The sequence below is a fragment of the Arvicanthis niloticus genome, chromosome 1 (genome assembly GCF_011762505.2).
Source record: "Arvicanthis niloticus isolate mArvNil1 chromosome 1, mArvNil1.pat.X, whole genome shotgun sequence".
Classification (NCBI taxonomy): Eukaryota; Metazoa; Chordata; class Mammalia; order Rodentia; family Muridae; genus Arvicanthis; species Arvicanthis niloticus.
Window position 1 is genome coordinate 121,951,866 of NC_047658.1, and position 17,584 is coordinate 121,969,449.

Consider the following 17,584-nt stretch of genomic DNA (forward strand, 5'->3'; position numbering starts at 1 on the left):
TTATACACTCTGGAACACCTGTAGCCTGCTAGTGAGCTTTCTGAAGGCTGCTTTAACATCTTTATTTCTCAAGCTGTAGATCAGAGGGTTCAACATGGGGATGATCACAGTATAGAAGACAGACACAACTTTATCTTCCTCTAGAGATTTCCCTGAACCATTTCTTATATGCATGAAGGTGAGGGTCCCAAAAAAAAGAGCCACAGCAGTGAGGTGGGAGGCACATGTGGAGAATGTTTTACCTCTGCCACCTGAAGACTTCATGATGATGACTGTCTTGATGATGAGCAGGTAGGAAATGAGTATGACTAAAGCATTCACCAAGATGACAAAATTCCCAAACAAAAAATTATAATTTCAGCATTTGTTGTGTCACTGCAGGCCAGCTTCAGCAGGGGTGGAAGGTCACAAAAGAAAAAGTTGATCTTATTGTCTTCACAGAAGGAGAGGGAGAAGGTACATGTGGTTCTTTGAATGGACCCAGATAACCCAAATATATAGGCTCCCAGTACCAAACTCCAGCATTTTTTAGGACTCATGGCCACAGTGTAGAGCAGAGGATTGCTAATAGCAACATAGCGGTCATAGGACATCACTGCCAACAGGAAACATTCTGTACTTGCACAGAAGGTGAAAAAAAAGAACTGGGCAGCACAATGGTCATAGGAGATAACTACTTTCCCTGTGGCCAGCATGGCCAGAATTTGAAGAGTGATGACATTGGTGTAGCAGGCATCCATTACAGAGAGATGACTCAGGAAGAAATACATTGGAGTCTGAAGCTGGATATCCATCCAGATAAGAATGACCATGCCCAAGTTTCCAAGGATGGTGACCAGATAAAAGCAGAGAAACACCAGGAAAAGAGGAATCTCCCACTCTGGATAGTCAGTAAAGCCCATAAGAATGAATTCAGTTACTGTGGTGAGGTTGTTATTGTCCATATTCAGTGTGGACTGTTTACTCATTAGAAGATAAAAATGTATTGTAAAGATTCCAATACTTAAGGTCACTCTTTGTCTCTGTAGTAGGTATTAAGCTTGCTTTTTGTCTACATATAAGATATTTTTTCAGGAATTAGTTAATCTGCCTCATTTTTTTCAACATTTCTGAGGAGCACAAGGTGGCTTTCAGTTGCTATTTCTGATTCAAATTAATTCTCATTTACATTTGGAAATTCCTGTGAGGACAAGAAAGCTAATCCTCAGTGTTGGGGAGAATAAAGATGCCCCCTTTGTGCTTGCACTCCAATCCCATTGCAGGCAGGAATCTCTTTTGCTGCATACCAGTATGTGTTCAGCCACTGTCTACATGAGTTTCCCCATCTTGAGGCATGAGCTTCCTCATCTTTAGTTAGTCCCACCTATTCATTCTTCCCTTGAAACTGAATCCCATTTCTCCTTCACTTCCATACACTGATCTAAACTGCCCTTATACTCAAATCAATTTAACCTATTCTTCCCTTTAAAAAAATAGGGAGTTGATTGCCCTGTTATTTTGTGCTGGTTAATCCATTATTATATGCATTCATATATTCTTCTTGCTATTATACCATAGTCAAGCCTATTGCCTATTCAAATAATACTAAAAATGACTTTTTTCAACTTCAGATGTTACCACTCTACTTCAAAGTCTATAATATTTAAGATGTTGTGGGTCAATATTTTTAGTATATAGCACAGAAATTTAAACACTAAAGTCATAATCTTCCTATACTTTAGTTCTACACCTTGGCTCACATTATCTATTCCTATTGTGCCTCTATTACTTTATTTATCCATTCATTTTTATTGTTAATTCCTTTATCATTTTTTTTGTTTTTTGGTTTTTGGTTTTTGTTTTTGTTTTTGTTTTTTTGAGACAGGGTTTCTCTGTGTAGCCCTGGCTGTCCTGGAACTCACTCTGTAGACCAGGCTGGCCTCGAACTCAGAAATCCGCCTGCCTCTGCCTCCCAAGTGCTGGGATTAAAGGCGTGCACCACCACCGCCCAGCTAATTCCTTTATCATTATTGTGACAATTTTATACATGTCTACAGTTGTTCTTTGTTGTTACATCATCCAATATTCTTCCCTGTCCTTTTCGTGCTACTCCCCACCTTCCCTTATATAGTACTCTCTTTGAATATAGGCTTCAAATATCAGAGAAAATAAATATATTTTGGCTTTATTTCACCATAACTCTTCTTTCTTCAAATCTCTCCTCCATCTAGGCACCATTGTCTTGCCTTGAAGTCCCTTTTTAAAATCATATATGTATATGTATGTGTATATGTATAAATATATATGTGTGTGTATGTGTTATATACATATACATGAATATCAATATATGTGTATACATATATACATATAATATAGCAAGCATACATTAAACTATACAATTGCATATGATATAACACATATGAACACATATATGTGTTTATGTATAATATGTGTGTTTAAATATATGTTCATATGCCATAATTTTATATCCATTTTATGAAAATAAATGCCTATGTCAGTGGAGTATTGTCAATGCTAAATAATTTAATACTGAAAGGAGAGTAAAGCATTGCTCAGCACAAAGAAAGACCATTATTATTTTTGTCATTGTACTCGTCAACTTTAGGTAATGTCTACTGATTTCTACCTCTGAAAATAATGTGTTCTTTTTGCATAAATTTCTACTATACTGCTCATAATATATCTTTAAATAAGACATGTTTTCTACATATATACTTATCTATACATCATTATTTCAATATTTAATACAAAATTTGTACTATCACTAAATGAGATAAATATTCTCCAATCGTTTACTTTCTATTTCATTTTAACAACTTTGATTCTTTTGCTGCATTCAGGTAACAGTACTTGCTAGTTTATAAAAATCCTCTATGTTTTGTCTATGAGTAGTTATTTTGTCTACAAGTGACTGATATTTCTTTATTATTCTTGCAAATATACCATACCTTAAAATGATCATCGTGTAATTTAGGCCACAGAGGATGATCTGCTAGGCTTCTGTTACTTCTAGAGAATCTTCGAACTTAGTGGGAATGAATACTTTACTGTACTATACGGATCACTTAAAATTGAATTTAATTTTTTATACACTGAGTCATGGCAATATTTGCATTTCATAAATTACCTTGTTTTCACATAACATAGATCTGATTCATATCACAGCGCATTTTCATTGTTGACCATTCTATGAGTACTGTCTGGATTTTAATAAAAGCACCTTCAGGTTCCCCTTCACTGGATCTTTACAGAAGCTTTCAAAGACATTGCTACTGTTCTAGAACATTCTGTTTTGAATATTTTATAGATGCTTGACAAACAACTGCAAGTTTAACATGAATCTTAGTTATGGACATAATGTTGAGTCCATATATAAAAATTCTTCTGAACTAGCTTGAGGCAGAGTCAGGGCCTGCATCTGAGACTCTTGATTCTATTGACCTATACTGGTCCTCTTGAACCATTTGCCAAATATCCTGACAGCACATTATCAGCCAATTCAGATTGTAATTTTCTATCTCAAGTCCTTGAATTTATATTTAAATCCCTGAATATCAAAATTAGGTCAGTAAAACAATTTTTCAAATCAAAATTTTATTTGTTATAACAATAGGGAAATTTTTGTCTCACTATTTTTGTCCTATGTGTTTATGTTCACAGTAAAGAAAGTATTCCCTGTGCTTAATTTAATAGTTTTCATTTTCAAAAATTAAGGAATTTGGCTAATTTTTAGCATTCTTCTCACCATTCTAATTCTTAAACTGCATAAGTTCAATTTCTGTCTCATGACTGGTTTGTGGAATCATTGTGAGAGTTTTACTGTTCCAAGAACCTAAACATAGAGCAAGCAGGATTATACTGTGTGGAGATATGGCTGCACTGACATTCTCTCTCTCTCTCTCTCTCTCTCTCTCTCTCTCTCTCTCTCTCTCTCTCTCTCTCACACACACACACACACACACACACACACACACACACACTCTCCCCCAAACCACATCATATTAACTCTCCTAGCCTATTTCCAATAGAAGTTCATGCTGGGAATAGACAAGACTATTTTATGGACAGAGTGAAGCCAGACAGGCTACAGAACTTGTTCATTATCCTATATTTGAACATAGAACATCCTAGTGCAAAACCATGTATACTTTCTACCATGTTGTACCTCTCTAACTACAAAAACTTAATTATCTGCATAGATGAGTCAAAAACTTAAACACACACATATACTTTTCAAATATCATTAAGTAAATATAATAATTAAGATTGACTTTGAATTTTTGTTATACATGTGGGTTTTTTTTTCTCTTTCATGGTTATGAGGTAGTATAGGCTCAGTTGCCCTGTGTCTTTCATGATATGTCTTCAGTTAAATTGCTTAACTAAGAAGCAAATATAAGCAATTTATCAGTAACTAAGAATTTTTTAATTAAAAACTAACAGGGCTTGATTATGTCATGTAAGGACAATTTTCATATCTGATAGAAGTGAAATTTGAAGAACCTATATAGTATGAGCAAACTTTATGTAATGTTATTTTAAAACGGTGTTCAGGAACCACCATCTTGAGTTGTGGCCAGAGTAGAGGGAGACAACAACCTCCTTGAACACAAAGCTTCTTATGAAAGAGAAATAAATATTTTGCAGCTATGAACAGATTTTCTTAGTAATTTGAGGAATTTCTAGAATGCATTTTGATCACATTTGTCCTCCTACTCCAACTCCTCCTAGAGCTACACTTCCTCCTGCCTATCCTATTATGTGTCCTCTTTCTTGTTTAAACCCATCAAGTCTGCTTTATGCTGCATATCTACTCTTTAATATGCAGCCTTGACTAGAGCATGGTGTAAAGACTGACTGTCCCTCTCCTAGCATCTATCAATTCCCAATTGTTTCTGAAGCTTAAGTTTTTTTTTTTTTTCAGTAGAAAATGTTGAACACGGAGACCTAAAACTGGTTAATGTACAAAAAATAAGAAACTTCATAATTCACAAGCATTAATCTCCGATCTATATTACACACCCTTTCCTCCCAAAAATGATTTCAGACAAGGAGCAGAAAACATATAAGAGCCAGATATGGAGGGTAACCACAAGATTAATGGACATTTTAAGATAGCCTAGAATACAATGGACTGACAATGTTACCTGTCAATGTGCTTTTATTATAGCACAGAGCAGAGAAGCCAATGAGGTCTCTGGGATATCTCTAGGAAAAAAAGAAAAGTCTCAGCCAAGAATAATGCTCCAGAGAAGTGTGGGTCCACAATCTTGTACTTTATGTTATAACCTTATCTCAAACGCTTTCTTCTTTTTCTTTCAAAGAATGAGTATCATTGATAAAAACAAAGTTCAGCAATGATAAATCCCTCATTTCTGGAATTAATGTCTCAAAAGTGTTCTACATATGTGTTGTGCTCTTACTTTGCTTCAAGGACATTCAACTGGGTAATAACATTATGAGGTGGCACAAATCGGCCTTATTTTAGATATGAATAAACTGAGTTTCGGATATTTAATTACATTTCTAAGCATAGAATCCCAAAAAAAAAAAAAAAAAAAAAAAAAAAAAAAGCTGCTTAGATTCTACCTTGGTCCTCAGAGTCCCTTTGAATTCATTCAGGCCATATTGCTTTCCCAAACATGGGTGGGTTTTTGGTGAACAACAGTTCTGGACCAACCACAGTGTGGCACATACTGGATTGTCTTACACATATGATCCTATAAAAGAATTATTTTGTTCTGGAGGTGACTCAGACTCAAAGTAGTTAAATAAGTTATCCATGGCTAATCAGTGAAATGATCTGCAGCCTCACAAATCTCCCTTAATACACAGAGTTCAAATGCATGAAGTTGGTTCCCCCTAGTGGGTGAATGCAGCAAACATAATTTACAAGGCAATCTTGTATCCAAATTCTGTAGTTTAATACCAACCTCATTTGCATGAAACTATGTATTTTTAGTTTCAATCAAAGGTTTCAAAAAAGTGACTTATCTTACCTATTAGACTTCTAGGATGAATAAGGTTACAGGACATGACTGTTTCTAATATTCAAGGCCAAATTTTCTCCTAGCTCACCTTTTCTGGTTTGTGTACTCCTTATTTAGAAGCCAGTATCTTTCCAGGATTTCAGGGCCAATAGCTATGTGATAATCACTTGGTAGAATAATCTGGTTGATTTACAGATTTGGAATTCAAATTAATAAATGTTATTAAAGCACTCTGTACAAAGCATCTAACTAAGATCACTCACATAGTTCAATGTAACTCATGGATTTTTATGTTTTCCTACAAAACAAATGAATGATATAAACATGCTTTGGGGATTGTTTATGTGCAAGTAACAAAGTAAAAAGAGTTCACATGATTACAGATCAGCTCCAGAGACAGACTTTGGGGCTGCTGGGAAAACTAATCTCTGGAGAGAGAATACACCTTGGAAATCACTGCTGTCTTATCCTCTCTACTCACCTTACAGTATAAAAACAAACCTTTTGTGATTACAGGGAAACTCCTAAGCATTCTTCATCATACAGTTCAATAGCAACACTTTGAGGAAATGAACTTTTTGGCAGTGACTTATGTTCTGACCAAATTGCTACTGAAGTGCAGTGCTGTTTCTGGAGCTCAGATGAGGACTTTCCATATCTCTTCACAGCATTCATCCCTAGTCTTGCTGTAAAGTTACATTTATGGACCTAAAACTCAGTTGCCTCATCTCCTGCACATTTACTAAGGAGATGTGACTACTGAGTTGGGAGAGACTAAGTGTGGAATGATCTAAAACACACTTCATGTGGTTCTCTGAGTACCATGTTTGCTCCCTTGGCTTAAAGAGGATACAGTTCCAGGGTGTCTGTAGTCACCTTTCTCTGTTCCATTTCCTGTCTTTTTCTTGTCTCTGAAATCCACAAACTTTGTTAGAATCAGTCAATTTACCCTGGGTGCCAATTGTTCATACTTGATTCTTAGTGATTAGCCTCCTCCACTACACAGATGATTACTAGAGCATCTTGCTTCTCCCTCTCTGATCTGTTTACATGTATGCACTTACTATTGAGGTCTAAGAGATCTTTCAGTAGAAAGAACTCTCACAGACACCATGTACCTCATTTCTTTCTAAATAATCACACTTGGATAATTCTTTCGTTACCAGCAAGTACTCAAACAAGATAGAGATTTACAACAGCAGATCCCAACTGGCATAAGTATGTATTGCACATAACAGAGGCAGCCAAAGAAACATTATAACTCCTGACCATTTAATGAGACACCTGTCAATGGAATTTTTGACAGTCTTTGTTGCCATTTTCTGAAACTAAACATTAAAATGACTCAGTGGTGAGAGTTTGTTCATTTCTTAGACATATACAAAGTACAGTGTGAATTTGGGACCAAGAAGAGGAAAAATAGGAAGCAGAACACATGGTAATGAGATTATTAACAACCAGAGAAAGCTTGACTACCAGGATGTCCATCATAACCACGCTCACAGGCATATAGGAGGAAATGGCTCCAGTCAGAGACAGCAAGGCTAGGTAATACCAGAAATAACCAGATTGTGAGACACAAGCTCAAGAACATAAGCAACAGACACCAATGCCACTTGGCACCATCAGAACCAGTTCTCCCATTATAGGAAGCCCTGAATACCCTAAATAACCTGCAAGGTAAGATTCTGACCTAATCATAAATAGATTAATCATCCTCATGAATATGACAGAAGACCTTAAGGAGGACATAAATAACTCCCTCAAAAAATACAGCAAAACAGGTAGAAGTCCTTAAAAGGGAAACACATAACTCCCTTAAATAAATACTGGAAAATACAATCAAACAGATAAAGGAATTAAACAAAACTGTCCAAGATCTAAAGTAGAAATAGAAACAATAAAGAAATCACAAAAGAGAACAACTATGGAGATTGAAAACCTAGGAAAGAGAACAGGAGTTACCGTTGCAACTATCACCAACAGAATATCAGAGACAGTAGAGAGAATCTCAGGCATAGAAGATACCACAGAAATTTTTGACACAACAGTCAAAGAAAATACAAAGTACAAAATGGTCCTAAGCCAAAATATCCAAGAAAATCAGTACACAATGATACTATCAAACTTATGACTAATAAGAATACAAGAAAGTGAAGACTCACAATTCAAAGGGCCAGAAAACATCTTCAACAAAATCATAGAAGAAAACTTCCCTAACTTAGAGAAAGACATGGCCATAAATGCATAATAAGCCTACAGAATATCAAATATATTGGCGCAGGAAAAAAATTCATCCCAGCACATAATAATCAAAACGCTAAATACACAGATCAAAGAAGGAGTATCATAAGTGGAAAGAAAAAAATGCCAAATAAAAGATAAAGGCAGACTTATAATTATACTAGACTTCTCAACAGAGACTCTTAAAACCAAAAGGTCTTAGACAGATGCCATGCAGACACTAAGAGAACAAAAATATCAGCTGAAACTATTATACCCAGCAAAAATCTCGATCACCATAGATGGAGAATCCAAGATTTTCCATGACAAAACCAGATTTAAACAATATCTTTCCATTAGTCCAACCCTATAGTGGATAATAGGAAGAAAACTCCATCGCAATGAAGAAAACTACACCCAAGGAAAACTAAGAAATTGATCAACTCAAAAAAAAAAAAAAAAAACACAAAAGAAGAAAACCACACAAACATAATGCCACCCCTAACAACAAAAATAACAGGAACAAGCAAACATTAGTCTTTACTATCTCTCAAAATCAATGGACTCACTTCCCCAATAAAAAGACATAGGCTAACAGACTAGAGATTTTATATACAAATAGATAGATAGATAGATAGATAGATAGATAGATAGATAGATAGATAGAGATAGAGATATAATTTTTCTGTGTATGTGAAACACATCTCAGTGACAAAGACAGACACTAACTCAGAGTAAAAGGCTGAAAAACAATTTCCAATCAAATAATCCCAAGAAAAAAAGTTGGAGTAGCCACTCTAGTATCTAATAAAATAGACTTTCAACCAAAATTTATCCAAAGTGATTGGAAAGGTCACTTCATACTCATCAAGGAAAAAGCCACCAAGAAGAACTCTGAAGTCTGAACATCTAAGCCCTAAATACAGGGCAACCACATTTGTAAAAGAAACTTTACTAAAACTCAAATAACACATTGACCCTCACACAATAATAGCAGGAGACTTCAACAATCCAGTCTCACCAATGGACAGAACATGGAAACAGAAACTAAACAGAGACACAATAAAACTAAGAGAAGGTATGAATCAACTAGATTTAACAGATACCTACAGCATATTTTACCCTAAAACAAAAGAATATACCTTCCTCTCAGCACCTCATGGTACCATCTGTAAAATTGACCATATAATTGTACATAAAACAACTTTCAACACATTCAAGAAGATTGAAATAATCCCATGCATTATATCAGATCAGCAAGGACTATGACTGGTCTTCAATAACAACAAAAACAACCAAAAGCTCACATACTCATGGAAACTTAATAACTTCTACTTAACGATAACTAGGTCAGAGAAGAAAGAAAGAAAAAATTAAAGGCTTTCTAGAATTTAATGGAAAGGAAAGCACAGCATATCCAAACTTTGGGACACAATGAAAAAAAAGTATAAAAAAGAAAATTCATAGCACTTAGTGTCTTCATGAAGAAATTGGAGAGATACTACACTAGCCACATAACAGCACATCTGATAGCTCTAGGAAAAAAAACAAACACACTCAAGAGGAGTGCATGGCAGGAAATAAACACAGGGCTGAAATCAACCAATTTGAAACAAAGAGAACTGACTATACAATGAATCAACAAAACTAAAAGCTAGTTCTTTGAGAAAATCAACAAGATAGATAAACTCTTAGCCAAGCCTAACTGAAGGGCATAGGCATAGTATCTAAATTAACAAATCAGAAACAAAAAAGGACATAACAACAGAAACTTTGGAAATTCAAAGAAATCATCAGCTCCTACTACAAAAGCCTAAACTCAACAAAATTGGAAAATCTAGAGTGACGTATTCACTTCTGATTGGCTGTTCGCTCACCACCCAATATTATGCCTCGGGATTGGCAGTGACTTTGGCACGCCTATCAGCCTAGCAACTGCGCAGATAATTGTTTACTGCTGGGGAAACACGAGGCCAACGCCATCTTGAAAAATGCAAATGTGTAGCCACTGAAACAGCGGCTCACTACAGTGCAGAATTCAATAATACCTTCAAAGAACTAATACCAATATTTCTCAAACTACTCCACAAAATAGAAACATGAAGAATACTACCTAATTTATTCTATCAGGCCACAGATACGTTGATACTTAAACCACACAAAGACCCAACAAAGAAAAAGAATGTCGAAACAATTGTGCTTATAAATATTGATACAAAATACTCAATAAAATTCTTGCAAACTGAACCCAAGGACACATCACAACCATTATTCAACACAATCAAGTAGGCTTCATCCCAGGGATGTAGGGATGCATCAATATACAGAAATTCATCAACATAAACCATTATATAAACAAACCTAAATAAAAAATGAACATGATCATTTATTTCATTAGATGCTGAAAAAACTTTGACAAAATAAAACACTTGTTCATGTTACAATTCTTGGATAGATCAGGAATTCAATGTACATTCCTAAACATAATACAAGCAATAAAAAAAAAAAAAAAAAAGGGCCAACATCAAATTAAATAGAAACTTGGAAGAAATCCCACAAAAATCATGGACAAAACAAGGCTGGCCACTCTCTCAGTATTTTTTCAAGATAGTACTCAAAGTTCTAGCCAGAGCAACTAGACAACAAAATGAGGTCAAAGGGATAAAAATTGGAAAGGAAGCAGTCAGGGTAGCACTACTTGCAAATGATATGATAGTATACATAAGCTACACTAAAATTCTACAAGAAAAATCCTGCTTCTAACAAAAAAAAAAAAAAAAAAAAAAAAAAAAAAAACCACTTCGGAAAAGGGGGTAGGTATAAAATTAACTCAAACAAATCAGTATCTCTCCTTTACACGAAGGTTAAACAGGCTGAGAGAGGAAACAGGGAAAAAATACCCCTCAGAATAACCACAAATAACGTAAGATATCCTGGTGTAACTCTCCAAGCAAGGGAAAGATCAGTATGACAGGAACATCAAGTCACTGAAGAAAGAAATCAAAGAAGACCTCAGAAGATGGTCAGATCTCCCATGCTCAAGGATCAACAGGATTAACATAGTAAAAATGGTCATTTTACCAAAAGCAATCTCCAGATTCAGTGTAATCTCCATCACAATTACAACTCAATTCTTCACAGAGATAGAAAAAGAATGTATATAGATAATGTGGAACATTTACACAATGTAATACTACACAGCTTTTAAAAACAATGACTTCATGTATTTTATAGGTAAATGGATGAAACTAGAAAATATCCTGAGTGAGATAACCCAGATTCAAAAGGACATACATAGTGTGCACTCACTGACAAGTGGTTATTATTAGCCTAAAAGCTCCAAATCCGCATAATACAACTCACAGACCATATGAAGCTTGACAGGAAGTCCAAAGTGTGAATGTTTCTATCCTACTCATAACGGGGAACAAAATAATTACAGGAGGCAAAGGAAAGAAAGGAGCTGTGTGGGAGAGGGGAGGGAAAGGTAATAGATGGGGGGCAGGACCAGATATGGTAAAAAGATAGGAGAAAAGTCCAGAGAACCAGGAGAATTAATGGAATTAAATAGCAGTGGTGGGAGGGGAATAGGGGTGAGGAAGAACCACTAGAAAGTCCCAGAAACCAGGAATGTGAGAGACTCCCAGGGCCAACGGAGATGACACTAGCATAAATACACAACAGATGGGATATACAACCTGGAGACCACCTCTAGTAGTTAGATATGGCCCCCAGTTGAGTGATGTGGCCACCCACCCGTCTCATTTTTTTTTTACCCAGAATAGTCCCTGTCTAAAGAAAATGCAGGGACGAAAAAATGGAGCAGAGACTGAAGGAAAGGCCATCCAGAGACTGCTCTACCATCCAATCCATTCCATCCACACATACCAAACCCAGACACTATTGCCAGTGCCAAGAAGTACTTGCACACTGGACCCTGGTATAGCTGTCCTCTGAGAGGCTCTGCCAGCACCTGACTAAGACAGATGGAAATACTTACTGCCAACCATTGGACTGTGCCTGGGGACCTCAATGGAAGAGTTAGGGGAATTACTGAAGGAGCTAAATGGGATTGCAACCCCATAGGAAGAACAACAATATCAACTAAGTGGACCTCTTAGAGTTCCCATGAACTAAACTACCAACCAAAAAGTATATACATGAGTAGGTCCATCACCCCACTACATATGTAGCAGAGGATGACTTCATCTGCCACGGATGGAATGGGGGACACTGTCCTGCTCAGTCTTGTTGACCCAGCAATGGGAAATAGTAGATGCATGGAGCAAGAGAGGGTGGATGGATGTGGTAGCATCTTTGTAGAGGCAAAGGGAAAGGGAAAGAGTGTGGGGGTTGTGGAAGGGAGACTGGACAGGGGAACAACATTTGAAATGTAAACAAATAAAATAATAAGAATACAAATAAAATAATAAAAGTAATTTATATTTGTTTACATAAAGTATTTAAGATTTCATGTATCATAAATGATATGTTCAATTATACAAGGCAAAAGAAATAATGAAAAATTATTCTTATGCGCTGTTTAGTTGATATTCTAGGGTAGGGAACTGTTCTTTTCTAAAGAAAAATGGAAGAGAAGTGGATCTAGGTGACAGAGGTGGTATTCAGGAATGGAAAATAATGAAAGAGGGGAAGCTAGTCAGAATGCATTTCATGAGAGAAGAATAAATTTTTAAAAACTATTTTTTCATATATATCAGAGGCACATTCTAGATAATCTCCCAAAGTCTTCATCCATTTTTTTTACATCTCCCAAGAGACTATATGTTTTAGACAATTTATACCAGGCCATGTCACTGAAATGAATCATATAAAATCTTAGTGGCTTAAAACAACAAGGATCTATTTCTTGTACTTATCACCAAATGTGGTATTTAATACAATCTCCTCAAAAATTTCAAGGAACAAGAAAAACACTCCTAAAAATAAATTGTGGTACTGGAGAGATGGTTCAGCGTGACACCAACATAAAAAAACAATTGGCATTAATACCCATATAGCAAGCCTAGGGTTCTATAAATGCTGCAATCACACCTCCAAGAGTAGAAGACAAGAAAATCAATGGTGTTTCCTGACTACCAGCCTAACCCAGAAATGGCAAAATTGAGTTCAGTGAAAGATTGCATCTCAAATAAATAAGCAGAGAGTAATAGAGGAGGTCACTTGATAGCCCTTTTTGGCTTACACACATACACATGCATATGCACATGAACATGCACATACAAATGCACACACATACAAACCTATGTACACACACACATATAAATAAATAAATAAATAAATAAATAAATAAATAAATATGTAAAATATCTTTTAAATGTCATATAAGTCTAAGAATTAACTCATTCAGGAAGGATAATGTCTTCCTTGCAAGTGCAAAGTCCTAGGTTTGATAATTGCATAAACCCAGTAAGTAGCAGGGAACTTTAATCACAGTAATAATAGAATAAAGAAAGGAAGATCAAGAATTCAAGATCATCCTTCCATACATGGAGTTTGAGGTCAAAGTGGACTACATAGCAGCATGTAGCAAAAGATTTTTATTTAAATTAAAATAAAATGTAAATACATTCTAAATTTTGAATCTAAAATGAAAATATGATTTTGGAGATCATAGTAATTGTGTTTTAATATTGTTTTCTGCAAGTTATGTTAAAGTGAATAAAACATATACAATTTAATAGGAAAATTTATAAATTGGTTTATTTACATTTTAAAAAAAATTTTGCAAAAAAATTATAATCTTGTTATATCATCACAGAGACTAGTGAGCCCTGCCACATTTAGATTGCAAACCTCTTCTCCAGCTAAACTTCTCATTTCTTCTTGTCTATCCCTGGAATTAAAAATTCTCACTTTTATAAAACCATGTATCATGATATCCACACTTAAATATTGGGTATAGTGTAGATTTAAAAAAAAGTTCTAAATTGCTGGCATTTGATAATAGATTCTGCATTGGATTCTTAAGGTGAGGAAAGGTTAGCAAGTCTTGACTCTATTGAGGAATTTCCTTAGTGCTTCCTTCACTTCCTTGTTCCTCAAGCTGTAGATGAGGGGATTCAACATGGGAATTACTGTTGTGTAGAACACAGACACAACTCGATCCTTTTCTGAGGCTTGGCCAGAGTTATCTCTCAGATACATGAAAATCAGAGTGCCAAAGAAGAGTGACACCGCAGTGAGGTGGGAGGCACAGGTCGAGAAGGTCTTGGCCCGGCCTCCTGCTGAAGGGATCCTCAAAATGGCCACAATGATGAACAGGTAAGAAACTACAATCACCACCATGCAAGCAGGGATGACAAAAATGGCAAATACAATAATCACCAGTTCCTGGATGTAACTTTCACCACAGGTTAGCTTTAACAAAGGAGGAAGGTCACAGAAAATAAAGTCGATCTCATTGTTTCCACAAAAAGAGATGGTGAATGCTGAGATTGTCCTCACCAAGGCACTGAGGAGGCCAGCAGTGTAAGCCCCAGCCACAAAACTTAGAAGGGCTTTCTGCGTCATGATGGTGACATAAAGCAAAGGTTGGCACACGGCCACATAACGGTCATAGGCCATGAGAGCCAAGAGGTAGCAATCGATGGATCCAAAGAAAGTAAACAGGAAAAACTGAGCCACACAGCGTGCATAGGATAAAGCTGCCCCATGTTCCAACAACACAGCCATTGTCTGAGGAACAGTGACAGAGGAGTAGCAGATGTCCATGAAAGAGAGGTGGCTTAGAAGGAAGTACATTGGGCTGTGCAGCCTGCGATCCATGCGGATCAAAGCAATAATGCCTGAGTTCCCCAGCAAAGTGAAGAGATAGATAAATAAAAACAGGTGGAAAAGAGGAAGGCCCCATTCAGGGTGCTCGGTGAATGCTATGAGGAGAAACTCTGTCACCAACGTGAGGTTCACCTTGACCATGAAGCCAGTGGTACTTAAGAGAGCAGAAGAAACAAGACAGGATGCTGAATATAGGATGCCCCTGCAAGAATGGTTTATACATTTGAACATATAGAAAGAAAACAGGTACTAGAGAGGGGATTTCCTAAATGATGGATCCTAACTAATTCTTGACTTCAAGAGAGTTATTCTTCAAAATAGTTGCCTGTAGTAGTCATCCTAGAATATTGAGGGGAAAATAAAACACATGTGAATGTGTGTAAACCAAGAGACTGTGTAATCCTCCTTGAAATGCAAAGTAGCTGTATGAATCCTGTCATTCAACCAGAGCTCATACAGCTGATCTGTGGTCATTATCCTTCCATGCATTTGACCATCTCAGGACTCTGGACTTCTTCCTCATTGATGATCATGATTCTTCCTTATTTTCTACCTTCTTCATCTCACATCTGGGTTAAATTGACAGCCAAGGAACTAACTGTTCTCCTTACTCCTGAATCAGATTAACAATTTATCAACTAGTGCCAATTCTTTGAATTCAGATATCAATTAAAATGTTGTTATTATAAAACTTTAATTTGATCATGGTTTATCCCATGATATTATTTAGCCTCTTCAATATGCTGAGACTACCTATAATAATACCACTACTTATTTTCTGATACACCTATTTGTTTACCAGTCCTAACACATATAATGCTAACTCATTCCACCACAATTTCTCCAGATATACTAAATTATTGGTAGCATTGATAAGTCCTCCTTTCTCTGATATCACTATACTTTAGGCAGAACATCACCTCTACCTTGAAAACCTTACCTTTTCTCTCTCTTCAGGGTCCTCCCCACTGCTTACATTACCATCAAATGGCTACTTGGATCACAGATTTTACAATAAGGGTACCTTCATTGTTCTTTCTCCAAAGAGTGATTGTTCCCTGCAAGTTAAGCACTCAGTAAGAGCTTAATATGCTTTATAAAATGAAGTTATAAAATAAGATGTAATATATTACAAATACAGAACAGTATTGTGATTATATTCCAGTAGCAAAACCAGAACAACATGCTAAACATGAGAATTGAATTGAGTGCACCTAAAAATCAATAGCTTTAATAAATTATTTTTAGGTTTTCTACTTCTATTTCGAACCTTAAAATGCTACTTAATAGAAATTGCTGAGTTTTCTAAAAATATCTTTTTACAAGAACAATATTAACAATAATAAACATTGATAGACTGCACTTTGCATAACATGTATGCATTTTATTCTCATAATCACTGTATAAATGAATTTTCTTCTTTCTATGGATGATGTATCTGAGACCATATTTATGTTATATAAGCTCAAGACACCACAGCTAAAAATTAGTCTAAAGGCCACCAAGTACAAAGCTGCACACATCATAGAAATTGCTTACCTCAACAATGATTTCACAAGATTTCTTCATTTCTTTCAATAGCTGTTACTTAACTCAAATGGTAATGGAGGCTTTGAAGCTAGAGAACAGATTGTCATTTGGCTGAATCACAGTGAAGCAGGGCAGACAAGGTCTTGAACAACATTAAAGCCTAAATCTTTGGTGGCTAGGCCAGTGCTGAACCAAGGTACTGGGAAGACTGATAAATAAAGAAATTTGGTTCAGGTTATTGGGTTGTGTATCAATGAAGAGAAACAGGTAATTTAACCAAATTTGGCTTTACCTACTGATCCTCTTTTCTCTTTATCCATTACTTGTTCTTAGTCTAAATGAGGTTATGTTTCTCATTGACTTGAATGGAAAATTATCTTAAAAGTATAATGAGGGAAAAACTGCTTTAAGCAGCAAGAAGTTTTCTACTTCTGTTGACCTCTCACACTATTAGGTACCTGAAAAAATCTTAGCTCCTCAATGTCCATTTCCCTCATTCAAATTCATACACACACACACATACATGCACACACACACAGCATATTAATCAATGCAGACCTACTAATTCCTTGGCAGAGTCTTTCTACAGTAACTCTTGAGATTCTTCTAGCCATCTGAACTACAAAGACTCTCTCTTTTCTTTGTTTCCAGAATTCACTAAGTCTGGCCAGAACACATTCTTCATCCTGAGTGTAGTTCAATTACATTTAGAGGTTGGAGAACAGCCTTTTCTTATATGCTTCCAAGTCCAACACAAATACTTTAAAGAGAAGACACTAATTGTGACTACAAAACACTGAGATCCCCATACAGTGATTAAAATGGTCTCTGAGGAGAGGTATCTTTTGCCTATGTGGCTTCTTAACAAAGCACCTGATCCCTGTCACAACATAGAAAAAGTGACTGTTCCCCAGCTCCAGATCCCACAGCCTAACTATTCATCTCACACTCCACACACAAAGATCTACAGACACTTATTTAATGGGAATAGGATCCTGAGTTATATGGGTTATATGCCTTCATTTCCCATTAAGTCCTGATCT

The 17,584-nt window shown here is 36.0% G+C and overlaps 1 protein-coding gene and 1 pseudogene across 1 annotated transcript; both read right to left on the reverse strand.

Moving 5' to 3' along the window:
- On the reverse strand, positions 1-944 carry LOC117722836 (olfactory receptor 9I1-like; annotated as a pseudogene).
- Positions 945-13,950: 13,006 nt separating this feature from the next.
- Positions 13,951-15,629, reverse strand: LOC117724693 (olfactory receptor 9Q1-like). Its single transcript, XM_034524628.2, has one exon. The coding sequence runs from the start codon at positions 15,240-15,242 to the stop codon at positions 14,217-14,219; it is 1,026 nt and encodes a 341-aa protein (XP_034380519.2). The 5' UTR covers positions 15,243-15,629; the 3' UTR covers positions 13,951-14,216.
- Positions 15,630-17,584: the final 1,955 nt, after the last annotated feature.